The sequence below is a fragment of the Heliangelus exortis genome, chromosome 19, assembly GCF_036169615.1.
Source record: "Heliangelus exortis chromosome 19, bHelExo1.hap1, whole genome shotgun sequence".
Classification (NCBI taxonomy): Eukaryota; Metazoa; Chordata; class Aves; order Apodiformes; family Trochilidae; genus Heliangelus; species Heliangelus exortis.
The window spans coordinates 2,179,920-2,198,306 of NC_092440.1; the positions used below are offsets into that span (position 1 = coordinate 2,179,920).

At 44.4% G+C, this 18,387-nt stretch overlaps 1 protein-coding gene across 4 annotated transcripts in view; it reads left to right on the forward strand.

The window, feature by feature from the left end:
- Positions 1-383: 383 nt before the first annotated feature.
- Positions 384-18,387, forward strand: part of HORMAD2 (HORMA domain containing 2) — a 30,197-nt gene continuing 12,193 nt past the window's right edge. Inside the window, exons 1-13 of one of the 4 annotated variants that reach the window (XM_071763089.1) lie at positions 385-859; positions 953-1,041; positions 2,411-2,501; positions 3,220-3,364; positions 4,653-4,716; positions 5,665-5,701; positions 6,957-6,977; positions 8,193-8,219; positions 10,860-10,927; positions 13,786-13,937; positions 14,544-14,797; positions 15,615-15,723; positions 16,810-16,874. In XM_071763089.1, coding sequence (XP_071619190.1) covers positions 2,451-2,501; positions 3,220-3,364; positions 4,653-4,716; positions 5,665-5,701; positions 6,957-6,977; positions 8,193-8,219; positions 10,860-10,927; positions 13,786-13,937; positions 14,544-14,797; positions 15,615-15,723; positions 16,810-16,874 — 993 coding nt within the window. In that variant the 5' untranslated portion in view covers positions 385-859; positions 953-1,041; positions 2,411-2,450. Of the gene's footprint in view, positions 860-952; positions 1,042-2,410; positions 2,502-3,219; positions 3,365-4,652; positions 4,717-5,664; positions 5,702-6,956; positions 6,978-8,192; positions 8,220-10,859; positions 10,928-13,785; positions 13,938-14,543; positions 14,798-15,614; positions 15,724-16,809; positions 16,875-18,387 lie in introns of all 4 variants that reach the window. The other 3 variants (XM_071763091.1, XM_071763090.1, XM_071763093.1) reach the window with 3 other exon arrangements.

An 18,387-nucleotide genomic window follows, 5' to 3' on the forward strand; every position in this document is an offset into this window, starting at 1 on the left:
GCTCTGCCTCCAGGCCTCACACCAGCCCTGAGGAACACCCGCGGCTTTCAGCGCCATTTGCGGCCTTTTCCTCCTCAGCCGGCCCGGCCATGGCGCAGGCGGGGACAGGGGGGGTGTTGGCCCAGACAGGGAGGTGCTGGCCCGGACAGGGGAGTGCTGGCCCGGACAGGGGAGTGCTGGCCCGGAGGAGCCGGGGCTGGGGGTGCGGGAAGAGCCCGGACCCGGAGGGGGGGAGGAGGAGGAAGAGGAGGCTGCACCTCAGGGGACACCCCCGCGCCTTAGGGACCTCCGGCATTTCATGAGCTCCCGCAGCTCGGGCGGCTCTGGCGCCTTGAGAGGATTTCCCTGACCCTCAGGGATCCCCCCTTGCTCCTCAGGAACCCCCTGCCCCTCAGGCATCGCCCCTGCCCCTCAAGGGCCCCCCCTGTTCCTCAGGGACCCTCCCTCTGTCCCTCAGGGACCACACCCCCCCCGCCACTCAAGGATTCTCCCCCCTTGATTCTCAAGGATCTTCCTCGCCCCTCAGGGACCCTTCCTCTGTCCCTCAGCGACCCTCCCCCAGTCCCTCAGGGACCCTCTCTCTGCCCCTCAGGGGTCTCAGAGGGCTCTGGCGCCATCGAGACCTCCCCTGCCCCCCGGGGGGCTCTGGCGTCTCTGGGACACCCCCCACCCCATCGCTCCTGAGGTTCCGGCGGGTGCCGCTGGGTGAGGGGAAGGACGCGGCCACGACAACTCAAAGGAAAAAAAAAAATAATAGGAGAAAGAAACGCCCCCCCCCCCATACTTTTGAGACTTTTAGAACTCCATTTGGAGGCCGCGGCCGCTTTTTTAGGGCCTGCAGCGGCCTCGTGTTGCTGTGGTAAGAGGCGGTGTGTGGGTGAGGTCCCGGGGAGGGGGCTGCAGGGCCGGTGAGAGGGTTGGTTTCTCCCGGTAAATACTGATTTTCTAAGAGTTGTTTTTATTTAAAGTTTCTTCAGAGCAGAAGAGCCAGGGCTCCCTCTTTATTCTGTCAGTCCCGGAGCCACCAGAGGTTTGGCCAAGGTGAGAGATGATGCTGGAGGCCCGGGGTGGAAGAACCACATCGGGGTAGATCAGTTCAGTCTAAGTGGTGTTTCTTTTGTACACTACATCGGTTCTAGGTGTAGCATGTTGTAGAAAACCTGTTTTCTTATCTCTCTGGCTCACTTAAAACAGCTTTATTTAGCTAATAGCCTCATGATGGAATAATGCCTTTGTCTGCTTTAATTGCATTCCAGTCCTGTTCACAGTGCTTCACCAAGTATGAGTGGGGAAAAAAAAATCATACTTTCCTAAAATATTTAACATATTAAAAATTTTGCAGGTGTATATTTGTTCAAATATACTTTTATAGCTGTAATCTCTCCTCATTACTAAATGAAGTGCTAAATTTAGCATAAAAGCTGTCAACATGTTCCAATCAACATGTCTTAGTGACTGCCAACAAATGGAAATGAGGCTTTCATGGAAAAAAAGGCTGTAAAGGTTCAAATGCAGAACAAGATTAGATTGACTGTTGTGATAACAGTTCCCTGCACACTGCATTAGGTCATGATTTAACTCAATCCACTGTGTTTATGCTATGATTTTAATTGTTCATAGAAATATTGACTGGCTGTGGACAAGGCAACGCTCCTCTGGGGACCTCTTGGTGTTTCCTTTCATTAATGTCTCCCTGTTAGCAACTACATGTTGAGCTCTCCCATTTTTCAGAGCAGTGAATGTTGCCTCGTTAATTCCATCTAATGGAAGTTTTTAATCAAAATGTCAGGAAGCACAAGATCAAGCACCTCACCAGAGTGCAAGATGTGTACTGTCCACATTATTGCCTTTATCAATCAGCTTCCCACTTTTGGAAAAAGAGTATTTTTTCCTCTTTAATCCAGGCTTGTCAAACAGAGACTGTCTTCACTGAAACTGTGGACTTCTCTCTATTTTGGTTTCTTTTTTTCCTTCTTTCAAGGTATCCCAGCAGGATCATTCCCTTATTCTGGCTGAGATTGATGTTGGTGCACTTCCTGCTTACCCTTGCTTAAATATTGGCTGCTTTTGGCAGACTTCCAGTTCTCTCACATTCCTTCACACTTTTTAATGGCTGTATGAATTAACATTTGTGCTTTGGAATATGAGAAATGCATTTTGAAGCAGAGGTACAGCTGTGGCCCTGAATTTCAACTACTACTGATTGTTTTACTGCTGAAGAGAGTTTTCTTGCTCTGCAGACTCTCAGATGGTGCCATGGAGCATTCTTGGTTTGCCTTTTTTTAGCTGTCCTGGCTGGCAGTGAACTCTCAGACCTGAGTAAACTGAAGAATCTCATCCATAGCTGAAGGACAATGAGAAACAGCAATGACTGTGTATTTTCCAGGTGTTTCTTCTTTTTTTTTTTCAGGTTTCAGTTACAAGTGGAAGGCAGGGCTGTGAATTAGAGGATGGCTACTCAGCAGCTTTTACAGACTAGGCAAAAGAAAAAGCCCACTAAGGTAAAAAACTTGAAATGTGATGGTACTGACAGTCTGAGCTCTTGGGTTTGGACCTGGCATATCTGTATCTGGTGAGGTAGAACACCTTCTGTTGGCTGTGCTGTTCTTGGTTGGATTGTTTCCAACTTAGTGAGTCCAGGAAGGTGCAGCATGAGACTTTGACATGTGTTTGACTCAGGGAGTGTGCCCAGAGCTTTATTAGCAGAAAGAAAACTAACAGAGGAACTAAATTTAGTGTTCTTTCCACTGAGATTGTTCATTTGTAATCACACAGTGTTCAGTACTCACATTAGCTCCAATCCTAGATCCGTGCTGTTTACAACCTTCAAATCACTCTGAAAACCAGGGCTTCCTACAGCCATGACAGGTTCAGCTGGCTGTCAGAGCTCAAAAAAAACCTGTGTAGAGCTAAACTGGCAGAAAACTTTAAAATTTTTTTTTTTTTTTTTTTTTTTTAGGGGTGGTTGTGTGGTAAGTGGCAGCATTGCTGCAGCGGAGGGGGTGGGAACTGTGATAAAGAGAAAAACCAATGCAGTCTGCTGCTGAGTAAACCTGCCAGATCTATTGATAACTATCCTTAAAACATTTAATCCCACCCTCACCTCCCACCTGCTGAGAGTAATTTCTAAATAGAATCCCTGTGTTACACTAAAACTGTGCTTTTTTTTTTTGGTTTTTTTTTTTTGTTTTTTTTTTTTACTTTGCCCTTCTTTTTCAGGAATTAGTGTTGTTCCCCACTGACATTGCCACAGAGCAGCAGTCTGGGGTGCTGGTGAAAAGGCTCCTGGCCATCTCAGTGTCCTGCATAACCTACATGAGGGGGCTGTTCCCTGAGAGCTCTTATGGAACTCGCTATTTAGATGGTAACACTTCCAATTTGTGCTGAATTCTTATTCCTGCTTGCTATGTTTCAGCTCTGATCTGCTTTACAGGGGAGCTCCCAGCTGCTCACATAACTCTGAGTTCAGTTGCTTAGGAAAAGAGCTAATGGGGCCTCACAAGCCTGGATGGTGCTTCTGTAGCAGATAAGACTGAAAGCATAGAAGGCAACCTACTGGCAACTCGTGGCTTCTCTGCTCATGTTTTTTGGGGTTTCTAATCATTTCTTGTTGTTCCCAGCACCATCAGTCAAGTCTCAGAGTCAGGAGAATCAGTGAGTTTTCAAAAAAATGAGCTCTGATTCATGTGTTTTGGTTTTGATTGTTGAGTTCATGAGGTTCACATTTCCAGCTTTCCTTTTGAGCCCGACAGTAGATTTTGTTTGTTTGTGTTATTGTTGTTGAATTTCTGTGAAAAATGTTTCACATAACCACAGATGCTTTGGGAATCAGACCTTCAAGGACAAAAAAACAGCTTTGATAACTCTAGGCTCTATCTATAGTCTACAGGATCACAAGGATTAATGGTGCCATCAGTACCTTGATGTGCATACAGGATGTGTTGGCAGGGGGTGGAATCTCTCCTTACATTTTGATCTGCTTCTGCATTTTTATTGAGGGAGTTGTCCTGAAGCCTGGTCACAGGCACTTGGTGGACTTGGTTGAGAGCACAGGAAATCCCAAATTGGCTCTTGATCACCTAACCCTGAAAAACCACTGTGTAATCTGGTGTCAGGTGGTGGGGAATGTTAACATCTGGCCTTCTCCTGCCTCTGAGGGCTCCTTGAATCCTAAGCTGTTACTCATTCACCTCTTCACTTGCAGGAAAGGTTCCCTCCAGCCATTCTGGATGCCTGGAAAGAGTTAGAGGAAGCTGTGTGGAAAAGCTTAACAGGAGTAGTTGATTTTGAGCACAGATTTTTACCTCTTGGGGCTGTTGGTGAAGTCTGAATGCAGCAATGAAGGTGTTGTTAGGGAAGTGTGGAACAGACAGGAGTGGAGAAGAGGAGGGAAGCTGCTGGTGTTCCAAGATGCAGCCATAACTCTGGCACTCTTGGGATTGCCCAGAGCATCTGAAGAAGGTCTTGACATTTGAAAAGGCAGCAATAAGCTTGTGTCAGGCCACCTGGTGGAAACCCAACATTTCCTCTCAGGAAGGACCACCGGATGAAACATTTCATCCAAAAAAAGGGGAGGGTGACTGGCTTAGTTTCAGTGTTTGCCCAACAGCTGTGATAAAGATTGTAACAATGTGCTAAATCTGGTTTTGCAGACCTCTGTCTCAAAATTCTCCGAGAAGATAAAAGCTGTCTGGGATCACTGCAGATAGTCAAGTGGTAAGTGAGTAACAGTGAAACTCAGACAAGATTGTGCTGAGTAGCAGGACCTCTACCCCTTGCCTTCTTCTTCCTGAATTTGAAAAGATTGTGCCCAGTTGTGTTCTGGGCTGTGCCAGGGCAGCTCCTGCCCATGCAGCCTGGGTGCTGCCCCATGCTGACCAGCATCATGAGTTCAAGGTCTGCTGAAGAGTTGGGTGAGGTCATGGTCATGGTCTGGAGAGAGGAGAAAGAAAAGCATAAGATTGATTTTGTTGTTTGCTCTTTTCCCCTTTTGTAAGGGGTTTTTAGCTTGCTTTTTTAGTACCTACAATATGTTATCTGCATGGATATTTTGTGTCCAAGTAGCTTACAGCTTCCTTGTGTGGTATTTAGGTTGTATTTCAGAGTTGGCCTGTTCCCAGCTGGCAGAGAGTCAGGCTTTGATGTGCTAAGGAGATACCTAGCTGCACATCCTTTGACTCAAAGAATAAATATCCAACCATTGCTACCTCAAATAGTATTTACTACTTTGAGAAGGTCTGTAGCTGTAAGCTAGGCATCAGATAACAAAACTTTTACAAGACCAGACATGTCAGGCCAAGTTCAGATGGAAGTTTCAAGGCTGCTGGGAAAAGAGCCATCAGAGGTCCAGCCAGGAAGGCAGAACAGAGCAGAGAGCCCCTTGGAACCAGCCCTGGGCCTCCAGTCCTTGTCTTTGTCAGGATTTAAGTGGGCCCAGGCTGACAGGATGTGGCCCTGGAAGTATAAACAATGCACAAATACAGAAAGGAGGACAGTGCCTCTATGATGGTTGACCTGAAAAGGACTTTACAAGCCCAAAATGTTGCTAGCTGTGTTGTACTAATTCCAGAGAAAATGCACTTTAAACTGGATCTAATGAGCATATGTTTACAGATCATGAGATAAATATTGCTGCTTAGTATTAACATGTTTTTTCCCTGGCAGGATTCAAGGTTGTTTTCATGCTTTGGACAGGCAGTATGTAAGTTTTTTCATGTTTGTTTGGTTTAGTTGTTTTTTGTTTTTTTTTTTAATGGACTCTATTTCTCCATAAAATGAAGGGAAATCTATCTTTCCCTCCCTGCTTTGGATTTTTTTTAGTGCATGCACAAAACACACATTCCCAGCTGAGAGGCAGGAGGATGACCTGGAGGGAGATTTGGAACTTTAGTCCTTGAGGCCATATATTGCCTGCTGCTCCTCTCCAGGCTTGCCTGTACATAGTGTGTGAACTGCTTTGCAGCCTGGAATGGATTTCCCTGAGTTCTGTGTTCTACATTTGCCTTCTCTCAAGTCTGGGTAGAGACACTGCCAGTCACAACTGAGATCTTGATCTCCATGCCTGTTTTTTTTTAGAGAGGTTCTTCTGTGCTTCTGCTTTCTTTCATTTCTTCTTCTTCTTCTCATCTTCCCTTAACCCTCTTAGCTTTTCCTCTTGGGTTCAGCACTTAGTCCTGTTTGGGTTTTTTGGAAGGTAATTCACTGAGACAGGTATATAACTGGTTCCAGAACAAAATCAGCTCATAAGTCATCATATTCCTGGCTGATTGTCACATAAAAAGTGCTCTGCAGAGGAAAAAGCCTTCTTGTCATTTCTGTCAGCTCTGGGCATCAAACCAGCTCTCATCTAGATCAGATGAGGGGGTGTTTGTTGCCATGCTGATATCAGATGGGTTCTTACACATCAGTGCAACTGTCAGCATGCCCGAGATAATTCAGGGTGTTGTGAACTCAGTTTGTTGATTGCTGACAGTTCCAGGAGGTGTTTAGTCCTCTGCTGTTTCTGCAAGACATAAACTAGTTGTGATTTGACAAGGATTAAGGAAGAAACAGATACATAAGGCATTTTCTAAGGTTGTTTTCCACGGTAGGCCCTGCCATAGGAGAAATTAAATACCTTCGGGGTGTTTCAGAGCAGAGGGCAATCATTAGTCTTCAACGGGGATGGCTGCTCTTGTAAAAACATTTTAAATCGTCAGAGCCTTTGGGGATTTGTTTAGAAGAGTCGCCAGGAGCTGTGTCTGAGTGTGCTGAGCAGCTGTTGTTGTTTTGGGACACTGCACACTGGCCACTAGGTGTTGCTGATGCTGTGCCGTGAGCAATCCCCAGGTCTGTAACTCGCAGTTAGTGGAAAGTATCGATCCCTTTCCTCAATTTGATTTCAAGGTCTTCCTTTTCCTTGCTCTCTTAAGGTTGGATTTTGATTCTGTGTTGTGTTTTGTTCTTTCCCTCCTTAGTTACACGTTGCTGTCCTCGCAGTAAGTAAATGAATACAAAATGAATAAAGGTGGTTTTCTCCCCCCTGCTTCAAAGAGGCAGAGTGAAGGTTGTGTCAGACCCATTTGGCCCTTTTTGAAAAATCAAAACCGATGCTGTTTTTAACAGTGTTAAAAACTCTTTCTTAAATATGGCCAATACAAACCTCCTAGCCAGTGTGGGAATATTTTCCTCGATATCCCAGACTTCTTTAGGCCTTAAATCCATCCTTAAACACCTAGCTGTGTGCTTCATGTCATTGCTTCCACCTTTGGGAGCTGCTGTGGCTTCTCCATTTTCCCCTGGAAAAGAGTTCTCCTCATGAACCTGCTCCTTGAATAGCCCCCCCCTCCCACTGGTGGTTACATGGCAAGACCAGGAGCTGTGTTCATGGAATCACAGAATCCTAGAATGGGCTGGGTTGGAAGGGACCTCAGAGCTCATCAAGTCCAACCCTTGCTCCACTCCCCCCGTGGTTCCCAGCCCATGGCACTGAGTGCCACATCCAGGCTCTTTGGAAATATCTCCAGGGATGGAGAATCCACCCCTTCCCTGGGCAGCCCATTCCAATGGCTGATCACCCTCTCCAGAAAGAAATTCTTTCTCATGTCCAACCTAAACCTCCCCTGGCACAACTTGAGACCTCTTGTGCCCTCTTGTCTTGCTGAGAGTTGCCTGGGAAAAGAGCCCAACCCCCCCCTGGCTCCAACCTCCTTTCAGGGAGTTGGAGAGAGTGATGAGGTCTCCCCTGAGCCTCCTCTTCTCCAGCCTCAACACCCCCAGCTCCCTCAGCCCTTCCTCACAGGACTTGTGCTGGATCCCTTCACAGCCTCCTTGCTCTTCTCTGGACCTGCTCCAGCACCTCAATCTCCTTCCTGAGCTGAGGGGCCCAGAACTGGACACAGGTCTCGAGGCCTCTGCTCTGTTTATCATCCCAGTGGTGAAATCTCAGGCATCAATAGTTGCCTGTGAGGACTGGAATGGGAATTAACCTCATTCCTCCACAGTTAAACAAATGAGTGTATTCTGCCTGTCTTTGAAGTGGTGGGTGCTGCCTGCTGATAGGGGAAGGCTGTTTCTCAGCCATTTCTTTGTCTGATCCCACACTAAAGACAATACAATTTCTGCTGTAAAATGAAAATATCATTGTTTAGTCACTTTTCAGTGGTTCATGTTATCTCAGAGGAGAATGCCCTCACTGTGCTTTCTTACAACAGATTTACACCAATCCCAAGGAACCGGAGGTAAGGAAGAGTCTTAATTAATCTTTGAGGCAGCTGAAGGCATGGGTGAGCAGATTTGTATTCAGAGTGGACTTGCAGATTTAAATTCTACCCTGACATAGCTGCTGGGTGACCCTGTTTCTCTTCTTGTGCCTTCACTCAAGAGTGACAGCTCAGTGAGCTGGATGGTGATCAAACACTCCCACCAGGCACAAGGCTGTGGGCACATCCAGGGCCTCAGGCAGGGACCTTACCAGGCAGCTAATGGGCATGCAGGCAATTTTGTTTTTCCTTCCTGAAGACAAGAAATGGGAAGTTGAATATAATTCTCTTTTCGGACAATCTTTGTAACAGCAGCAATGAAAAGAAAGCTGGTTGGGGTTTTTTGGGGGGGGTTTTTTCTTCCTTCTTTTTTTTTCTTTTTTTTTTCTTTTTTCCTTTTTTTTTCTTTCCTTCTTTTTTTCTTTCTTTCTTTTTTCTTTCCTTCTTTTTTTTCTTTCTTTTTCTTTCTTTTTTCTTTCTTTTCTTCTCTTACTTTTTTCTTCCTTTTTTTCTTCCTTTTTTTCTTCCTTTTTTCTTCCTTTTTTCTTCCTTTTTTCTTCCTTTTTTTCTTCTTTTTTTCTTCTTTTTTTCTTCCTTTTTTCTTCCTTTTTTCTTCCTTTTTTCTTCCTTTTTTCTTCCTTTTTTCTTCCTTTTTTCTTCCTTTTTTCTTCCTTTTTTTCTTCCTTTTTTTCTTCCTTTTTTTCTTCCTTTTTTTCTTCCTTTTTTTCTTCCTTTTTTTCTTCCTTTTTTCCTTCCTTTTTTCCTTCCTTTTTTCCTTCCTTTTTTCCTTCCTTTTTTCCTTCCTTTTTTCCTTCCTTTTTTCCTTCCTTTTTTCCTTCCTTTTTCCCTTCCTTTTTCCCTTCCTTTTTCCCTTCCTTTTTTTCTTCCTTTTTCCCTTCCTTTTTTCCTTCCTTTTTTCCTTCCTTTTTTCCTTCCTTTTTTCCTTCCTTTTTTCCTTCCTTTTTTCCTTCCTTTTTTCCTTCCTTTTTTCCTTCCTTTTTTCCTTCCTTTTTTCCTTCCTTTTTTCCTCCCTTTTTTCCTCCCTTTTTTTCTCCCTTTTTTTCTCCCTTTTTTTCTCCCTTTTTTTCTCCCTTTTTTTCTCCCTTTTTTTCTCCCTTTTTTTCTCCCTTTTTTTCTCCCTTTTTTTCTCCCTTTTTTTCTCCCTTTTTTTCTCCCTTTTTTTCTCCCTTTTTTTCTCCCTTTTTTTCTCCCTTTTTTTCTCCCTTTTTTTCTCCCTTTTTTTCTCCCTTTTTTTCTCCCTTTTTTTCTCCCTTTTTTTCTCCCTTTTTTTCTCCCTTTTTTTCTCCCTTTTTTTCTCCCTTTTTTTCTCCCTTTTTTTCTCCCTTTTTTTCTCCCTTTTTTTCTCCCTTTTTTTCTCCCTTTTTTTCTCCCTTTTTTTCTCCCTTTTTTTCTCCCTTTTTTTCTCCCTTTTTTTCTCCCTTTTTTTCTCCCTTTTTTTCTCCCTTTTTTTCTCCCTTTTTTTCTCCCTTTTTTTCTCCCTTTTTTTCTCCCTTTTTTTCTCCCTTTTTTTCTCCCTTTTTTTCTCCCTTTTTTTCTCCCTTTTTTTCTCCCTTTTTTTCTCCCTTTTTTTCTCCCTTTTTTTTTTTCTTTTTTTTAATGTGAAGAAGTTTAGGACAGAAGTTGTGAATCTCTCTGGACCTGGTACGAAGGTGTTGCACTTGCCCTTTTGCTGTTCTCTGTGGTGTTGCTGTGGGGACAGGCACAGAAGCAAGGTGCAGCTGCAGCCTCTTTGCTCACCTAAGGACAGTGCTGCTGCACTGCACCTCAGCTTCTGAGCAGAGGGCAGGAGTTTAGGCTGTACCAAGGCTGGTTCAGAGTTAAGGGCTCAGCTCAGCTCCTAATCGACCTCATTGCCTCTGAGAAAAGTGAATTATAGGCATGGAATTGGACAACAATAGAGCCCTTCTCTTGTGGTGAAATGGTCTGTTCTTCCTAATTTTTTTATTCTCTAAAATCAGAACAAATCCTTATTCCTTTTAAGAGCAAAAGCCACGAGTCATTTTTTGGTTATTATTTATTTATTTCTATCACAAAACTCTCAGGCCAGTGAAATCCAGAGGCTTTTTACCCATGCAGCCTGGTTTGTGTTTCCCAGTTGGAAGAGCCCTTCAGGCCCTTGGCTCCATGCAGAACTCTGGGCCAGGCTTCCTTCTGACACTGTGTCACCTGTGAAGCCTCAAATTTTTCCTTCCAGAAAGGGAGGAGGTAGGTGAGGTGTGACACTGTGTCACCTGGGAAGCCTCAAATTTTTCCTTCCAGAAAGGGAGGAGGTAGGTGAGGTGTGATGGGTGGCTGCCCCCCTTACCTCCTGAGCAGTTTAGGCTGGGGAGTCAGGCCCCCAGAGGAAGGAGGAAGTTGTAAACATTTTTTTTTTATTGATTTATTTTTTTTTTTAACGTTTGCTGGTTGTTAAGACAAATTGCCCAAGCCTGTTGAAGCAGTAATAGCTGTTACTGTGTCATCAAATGCATGCTGAGCTTTCACATCACGTTGTGAAGGGACACAGCAAAGATCACTGCTAAGATCAGGACACACCTTTGCTCTTGTCACTGCCTCAGCCCTGCCTCTTCTTTTTCCCCTCTCCTTTTAAATCTCCAGGCAGTGACCGAGCTCTATCGCTTCAAATTCAAGTACAAAAAGGAGGTGGCCCAGATGGACATCAGCAGGTACTGGCTTGGTGTTACTTCTCAGAATGACGCTGTGCAAACTGCCTGCTTGAAGCACAAAGAAACTGCACTTAGCAGTCCAGCGGGCCCGGTCTCTCAGCAGCTGTAAATACCCTCGGAGCTGAGGAGATTCACCCTGCAGGGTGTGAGCTGCCGAGCTGATGAGGAGCAGGGCTGTTACAAAGCAGTCAGGCACTTCCAGTGCCCCAGAAGTGCATTTAGGGTGATTTAAGGGTGATTTGCAGAAGGGAGCCATGCAGACACCAAGCATCATTGTTGAGCTTGCTGCTGTCTCAACTAATAATGAGTCTTCCTCCACTTTCCCCTTGTGCTTTCAGCTGAAGCTTTTTCAGGTTTGTTCCCTTTTGCCATGATCTTGCACACAGGATTTTTTTTATTTCATTTTCCTTGGGCATTTGCATGTGTGTGTGTTCTGCCTCAGCAGTGTTGTGGGGGTGACCTGAGAGAACTTTTCAGTTACAGTGCCTGAGTTGATGCTGCAAAATGGCAGGAAGCAGCAGCTTTTTGCTTTTTTTGTTTCCTTTACTCTGTAAGATGTTTTAAAACTGTTTAGCAAGCCATAATCCTGTGTGGTTTAAAATGAATACTATCACAGGCTGCTGGCTATAATCAAAGAAAAACAATTAATTGGTCTTCAGTTTGCTTCTGCAGTTGCCATTAATGAGAGGTGGATAACAAGAGAGCTCTGCTGTCTCTTTTGCTCCTCCTGCAGTGTGCCCTTAGCCACCCTTTCTCTGAACACAGCCATGTAATTTGTAGGAGGTGGCAAAGTGGTTTTCCATTGGGAAAAAAAGATAATAGATAACTCTTTGCTTTTTTTAAAACCACCTTTACTCATTAATTCCTAGAATTAGCCACAGTCCCCTTACACAGCTCTGCATCCCTTGATGTCCATCGAGCTGTCCAAGGAGGGGCTCAGCAAGCTTCCTGTGCTTGTATCTGCTCTCTTGAAATTTCATTGCTTCTCTGAGGCTTCAGAGTCAGTGGTGTGGGATTCCTGGGTGCTGCTCTCTTCCCTCCATGACTGACACTGCTGCTGTTGCAGGATGGTGCCTGTCCCTGCATTCTTTACCATGTCCTGGCATGGGTCATTGTGTCAGCTTTACTATCAGTTCCCTGATAAAACCACTTCTAGACACCTGCAAGTTGTATTGATGTGCCAACTCTGAGCTCATTATTCCATGAGAGAGGAATCTCTGGGTCTGCATCATCCTGAGGGGTCAAGGGAAACTTTCTCCTGGATGGTCTCTGCCTTATTTTAGGAGGAATTTCTCACCACTGATCCCAGTGCTTCAGGGAGGTTCATTTCCTCAGCTTCTGCCCTTTGACACATTCCTGCATCCAATCCCACAATATTACTCCCATATTGAACTTGACCTGTTCATTCCTATGGAAGTCTCATCTCTTTTTTTTGCTTATGCTCTTAACCCTTACTCTTTCTATTCCCCTAACCCTAAAACTTAGTATGATGGAGCCATCCAAGTTGGAAAAGACCTCTGAAATCAAGTCCAACCACCGTGCCCACTAAACCTTGTCCTGAAGTGCCATGTCTGTGTGGTTTTTGAACACCACCAGGGATGGTGACTCCACCACTGCCCTGGGCAGCCTGTTCCAGTGCTTGAATACTCTTTCAGTAAAGAAATTTTTTCTAAGACCCTAATATTTCCTAACATCCTAGTATTTCCACTTGTAAAGGTGATGTGTAAGAGCATGCCTACCTTCACTTTATTCCCTCAGCTTTTTTCCTCTCCCTTTATATACATTTCTGACCACACAGGATTGGAGCTGACAGCACAGGGTGCTCAGCACAGAGGTTTGCTGCCAGCAGTTTGAACCCTACCAAACTATAGCTTGCAAATTCAAGCAGTTTTCATGAGCTGAGAAACTTCAGAGGAAATCAGTCTCACTGAAGCTGTTCCTTCTATTCAGTCAAACAACCCTGGGATCCTCTCTGCTCTCTTGGGTTATTTCCTGCTAATGAAGTTGGGATGATTATGTTAGGGACCATCCAGCCTGAATATTGTGTCCTTCACTTGCCAGTGAGCTCCCTAAGTTCCCATGCAGGAGCTACATGTTTTCTATGACCCCTTCTCATTGAAAGCTTAGTAAGTTAAGGTTCCTGAGTCATGTGGTGATTCAGCTAGTCCATCTTCAACCATTTAAAGTTATCTGGCTGAGCTAAGCTGCCCAACTCATCTACCTCAGTGGTCAAAAGAAACAAAACTCCTCCAGAGGGTGATTTGTCCCACTCCTGTTATCTCAGTCTAGACTGCTTGCTCAGGCCAGCCAGCTGACATTTGAGTGGGTGAAGAAGGTGAGGGGAATGCCCCTTAGTCACTTTTGAAAAATGTGCTTCTGAGCTCGTTTCTTCTTACACAAAATTGAAGTGAGAACATGCAATTCACTTCTCTTCAAACTGCAAAATGGACTTGAAAATAGCCCCGGTGACGAATCAGCTTTCTATGGGATTCTCATCTCATTCCTCTCATTCCTGAAATTGTTTAGGTGAAAGGCACTTGTTTTTTATGGGCCTTTGATCCAATTTAATCATGTTCAAACAAGTGAGTCATGACATTTGTATAATGGGGTCCATTGCCCCAGCTCCAAAGCCTGTTCAAATGTAAATGCCAGTTCCTCTGAGGTTAGAGCTGTAGTTTTTGCTGATGCCACCTCATCCCTGGAGTCTCTTTCACTTCCCCATTTCTCTGGACATTACATAAAGGCGTTGCAGCTTTGGCAGTGGTGGTTTCAAGTCAGTGGGTGCACTGTCTTTGTAATTAGATCATGAATATTCATGAGTGAGGAAAACAAACCTGTTATTCTTCTTCTGATTGTAGCAACCAGATGAACTCAGTGAAGGGGGTGTGCGGGGAGGATGTGAAACAGGCAAGCAGGCTCCTGGTCCGGAGGCTCTACCTGCTGCTCCAAAACCTTGGGCCACTTCCCAACGACGTTTCCCTGACCATGAAACTCCTCTACTACAGTGATGGTAGGTGGAGCACAGTGCATGCTGTAGGGAAAACTTCCTTTCCCCCCCCCCCATTTCCAGGCTAAAAGTAAAGTGGGTGAAGTGGTAGAAGCTGTTAACAGGTAAGAGTGAACAGTGGTGTAAAACACAGCAAAGCCTTCTGAGACTCAGGGAAGGCAGGTGCTGTTTAAGAAAGGATCTAACACCCATGCAAAAACTACAGCCATGCAGTGAGAAAACAAGACATCCTTCTACATCATGGTTTTGCTTGTTTGTTTGTTTTTTGGTTTTTGGTTTTTTTTAAGAACAGGCATCCTGAGATTATCAGGTTCTGCTCCAGAAAGCTGAGGACATTAGTAGTATCTCAGCATCCTAAAGTCATTCTTTCTTGGAGCTCCCTGATAACATTAGCTCAGCTCATTTTTTCCTTTGGTTTCTCTCCCTTCTTCCTGAAAAAACAAAACAAAACCCAAACCCCAAAACCAAAAAACCAAAACAAACAGAACAACTGGGAATATTTTTAGTGATTGTTGTTGTTACTTGAGGCTGATACACACTTGTTCTTTAGATTAAGGACAGATGGAACTTGATTTCTCAGACATCACTGGGTTCTTTCTTCCTGTGTAGTAACTCCTGAAGATTACCAGCCCCCAGGCTTTAAGGAAGATGGCAGCCCTGGTGATCTGTTTTTCAATGGTGACCCTGTCAACCTGAGAGTAGGGTCAGTCTCCACTGGGTTCCACCTCATGAGAGTCAGAGTGACCACTGAAAAGAAAAGAATCAGGACAGTCAAAAGCAACCTGATCCAGGAGAGTGGCCCTACTGAGATCTGCCATCAAGGGTTAGACTGTGAGGAAGAGGAAGAGGAAAGGAGCACAAAGGTATAGAAGCAGCTCTGTTGTGTTCTTGCTGAAGGAATGGAGTGTATCTAACAAAACTCTCATTAAAAGCAGCATATTCTCAGCACCCTGGCTGAAGAAGGTTTTCAGCTTGTGTAGGGCAGCAGTGCTACAGGAGGTTGAAGGCTGACCCTGGAAGTCCAGAGATGTAAAGTGAACTTCATTCCAGCATATTCACTGCCTCCCTGAGTCCAGAAGTGGGCAGAGACCCAGCACATGTGTCTGCATGCAAACACACATGCACACTTATACACAGGCATGGAAAAAATGGAGAAAAATGCAGAGTTTTGCTGTTCCATTTGGCATTTCTCAGGACTAAACCATGCTCCACTGTCTTTGGGTGGGATTCTTTCCACCTAAAAGGGGAATGTTGTGCCTAAATTCTCTAGGCTGCCCTGGGTGCCTCGTGGAGGAGGAGGAGGAGGCATCCTTAGCAGGTAATTCAGATGATTTCCTTAGACACCAAGGTAGGCCAGAATGAACCATCCTCTGGTATTTCCTCTCCAAAATGCCAAAAGGGACAGCCTGGAGTGGTTGCTCAGACTTTATAATTTAATTTTAGGTGGTCAGTGCCAGGGAATAAACCCCAACATAACTAATTCCTGAAGAAGCCATTTAGGTTGGAATTCTGTCTTTTCTTAGAAATTTTCTCTCTTGAAAGAGCCTTGGGAGAAGGAAGGCCTGGACACACTGGGGACCTGTGAAAATCTCATCCCTATTATTGCTGGGTTTATGGATTTACAACCTGGGTGTAGTTTTGGGGTTATGCTCTTAAGACAAATCATCCTTTGCTTTACAGAATCACCCTCTCCCTGTCAGAGCAGATTCAAGTGAGTGTGGACAGGACAAAAGTGACATCCATCCAGACTGGAAAATGGAAGAATCTTCTTGTTCCCTTCAAGATTCAGGTAAGTGCCCAGTTTCAAAACTGAAGGATCTTGTGCTTGTGACTGTATCCTAACATAATATTTAGGTTTCATACTTGCTGACAGATGGGTGAAGAGAGTTTGTCAGTCTGTTTGCATTTTGTGTCAGATCAGCCTGAACTATTTTAAGGGGCTTATTGTATACGTTTGGTTTGTTAACAGAAATGTTCCATTTTTTATTGATATCTTTCCCCCTCTTTATTTCAGCAGTTTTTTTTCAAATACAGAGGAAATGCACAGATCATCAGTACCAGCCTACCTTAGCTACATTTTCACCAAAGCTCTTTTCCTTTAGCTGTTACAGTTTGATTTTGCCAATGACTTCCATATCAGAAAACACACAAGAAAATACATGGGGAGAAAAACAAACGAAAAAAAAGCCTTTTCTACCACTTCAGTCAACCTGGCTCTTGCTTCCTCTGTATTTGACCTTTGAGGCTCTCAGATATAGCCTGTGAAACAATACCATCTAGTGACAAAATGGTAAATAGCATTCCTGAGCTCCCCAAGCAGGGGAATGAAGAAGTTTGGCTGCCTAGGAAGTCACCTTCTCAGGTTTTTCTCCTGCAGATTCTCTGATGATTAATCAGGGGTGAACTCACCTTTCCCACTGTGGGGATACTAATGGGATCTCCCTTCTCTAAGCAGCTGCCAGTGTTCATGAAATTGAGGTGCCTGGGGACCCTCCATCAAATTTTATTGAAGTCAGGTCAATGGTTCTTAGTCAGGGGAGAGCTCCCCTCCTTCCCCACCCCCCCTCCACACTCAGGTAGAGCACATGCAGACATAAGTTTTGCTTTCTTAGGAAACCAGGTTAAAATATAGTTTAAGTTTCAATGCTAGGAGCTGCTGCAGGTTGATGTGTTGCACACTCAAATGACACTCAGTTCTGAAATCTCAGTTTCCAGGAAGAAATTGCCTTGGGCACTGCCATGGGTTACACAATTTCAGATCAGGCATGGGATTTTCCTACAGTGGTTCATTCAGGCTTCTGGATTATTTTTTTTTTTAAACTAAATGTAGGGCTTTGGCTTCAGAGCTAGTTTTGATATGATGTTTGGATTGCAGGTGGGAAGAAGATAACAGGAAGAAAGGAGATGGGTGGGGTGCCTTGCTCAAGAGCATCTCAGCAGGTGAGCAAATTTTAGTGGCTGTAAGAGACACCAGGCAAGGTGGGATTCATTGCCACAGAACTTTGTCATCTGGGATGCTACAAGATTTAACTAAAATTGGTGATTTATTGTGTGGTATCAAAATACACAGAGGCTGCAAGGTATTGGGGGCACAGGGAAGCAGACAAAGGAAGAAATTTCTGTGGTCATCTTATTTCCTGTACATCCAGTACAAGGATTTGGTCCTGTTCTCTGGCTTTGGCACCTGTGGATTCCACATGCAGACTGAAGGGATCAGTGTCCTCACCAGGCTGGTGTAACCTTGTGTGTGTGGTTTTGGATTCAGGTGCTGAAATGCCTTCCCTTGTGGTAGGTTTGTCTGTGGCCTAACACAGTCTTCACCCCTCCTTTCTCTCCTCTTGACTGCTCACATGTGAGTCACAGGTATTTACTGGATCCTTTCCCCTTTTTGGCTGCCTACCTAGGATAGGAAGAATTATCCCCTGGGGGTGCTGATCTCTTTTTCAGTAGTTGTTGGGGCAACCCAAAGAACTAGGGTAGAGACCAGACTTGTAATTTTAGATACCTAAACATATATGAAATTAATTCTATCCTGAAGGCTGTCCAGGCTAACTCTGAGTTAGAGCTTGAATTCTCAGGCTTGTGTAGAGGTTTTTCCAGTGGCAGGGCAAATCTCTGACTAGCACCATCCTTGCCACTTGATCCTTCTCCCATTCAAATTAGGTGAAAAATCGTGTGTGAGCTTGAGTGTTCAGCAACTGAATCTCTGCAGGGTAAGTAAATGAGAGTAGGAAATTCCTACTAAAATTTTCCCTGCCTCTGTTGAAAAGAATCCTGGGGTGTCTAACCCAGACAGCAACTGGAGACTACAACTTAACTTGTCATTCAAAAGGCATCTGTGAAGTATTTGCCTTGACTCTGGATCTAGGAAATGAACTTTTGTGCCTAGGCTGGTATTTTTCAAACTTTAACCACATCTTTTATTTGGTGTCACATCCTCCAGTTTCCTTCTGCTCATTGTTTATTCTGTTGTCTGTGTGAAAACAGGAGCCTTTTCTGTTTGTAACTCCTGGCTGTCACGCTGAGTCATGCTCTGACATTCTTTTGGGTCTGTCAGGATTGGAAGCAGAGCAGCAGACACCTCTCTCCTGCAGCATCTGAATTCCATTAGACTATGGTAGCAATAGTGAGAGTGTCTGAAGGTGGTGGAAACTGCTGCTGAAAGATGGAAGAGTCACTTTATCCATCAGATGCATCCAAAGACTTCAAAAGAAATAATCCCAAGCCCACTGCCTGGCAGATTCTACACGTCAGAGGGATTTTTTCATATTCTTTGATACTGTTTTTTTAAACCATCCTAGTTTAGGAGATGGATAATATTTCAGTCAGTTTAGGGAAAAGCTAAGTCAAGTCACTAGTTAAACACTGCAGATCATCATTGTAAATCCAGTGCTAATAAAAATTTGGCACTATTTTCCATATGAGAGGGACTTTCCCTGCTTTTCTGAGGGAA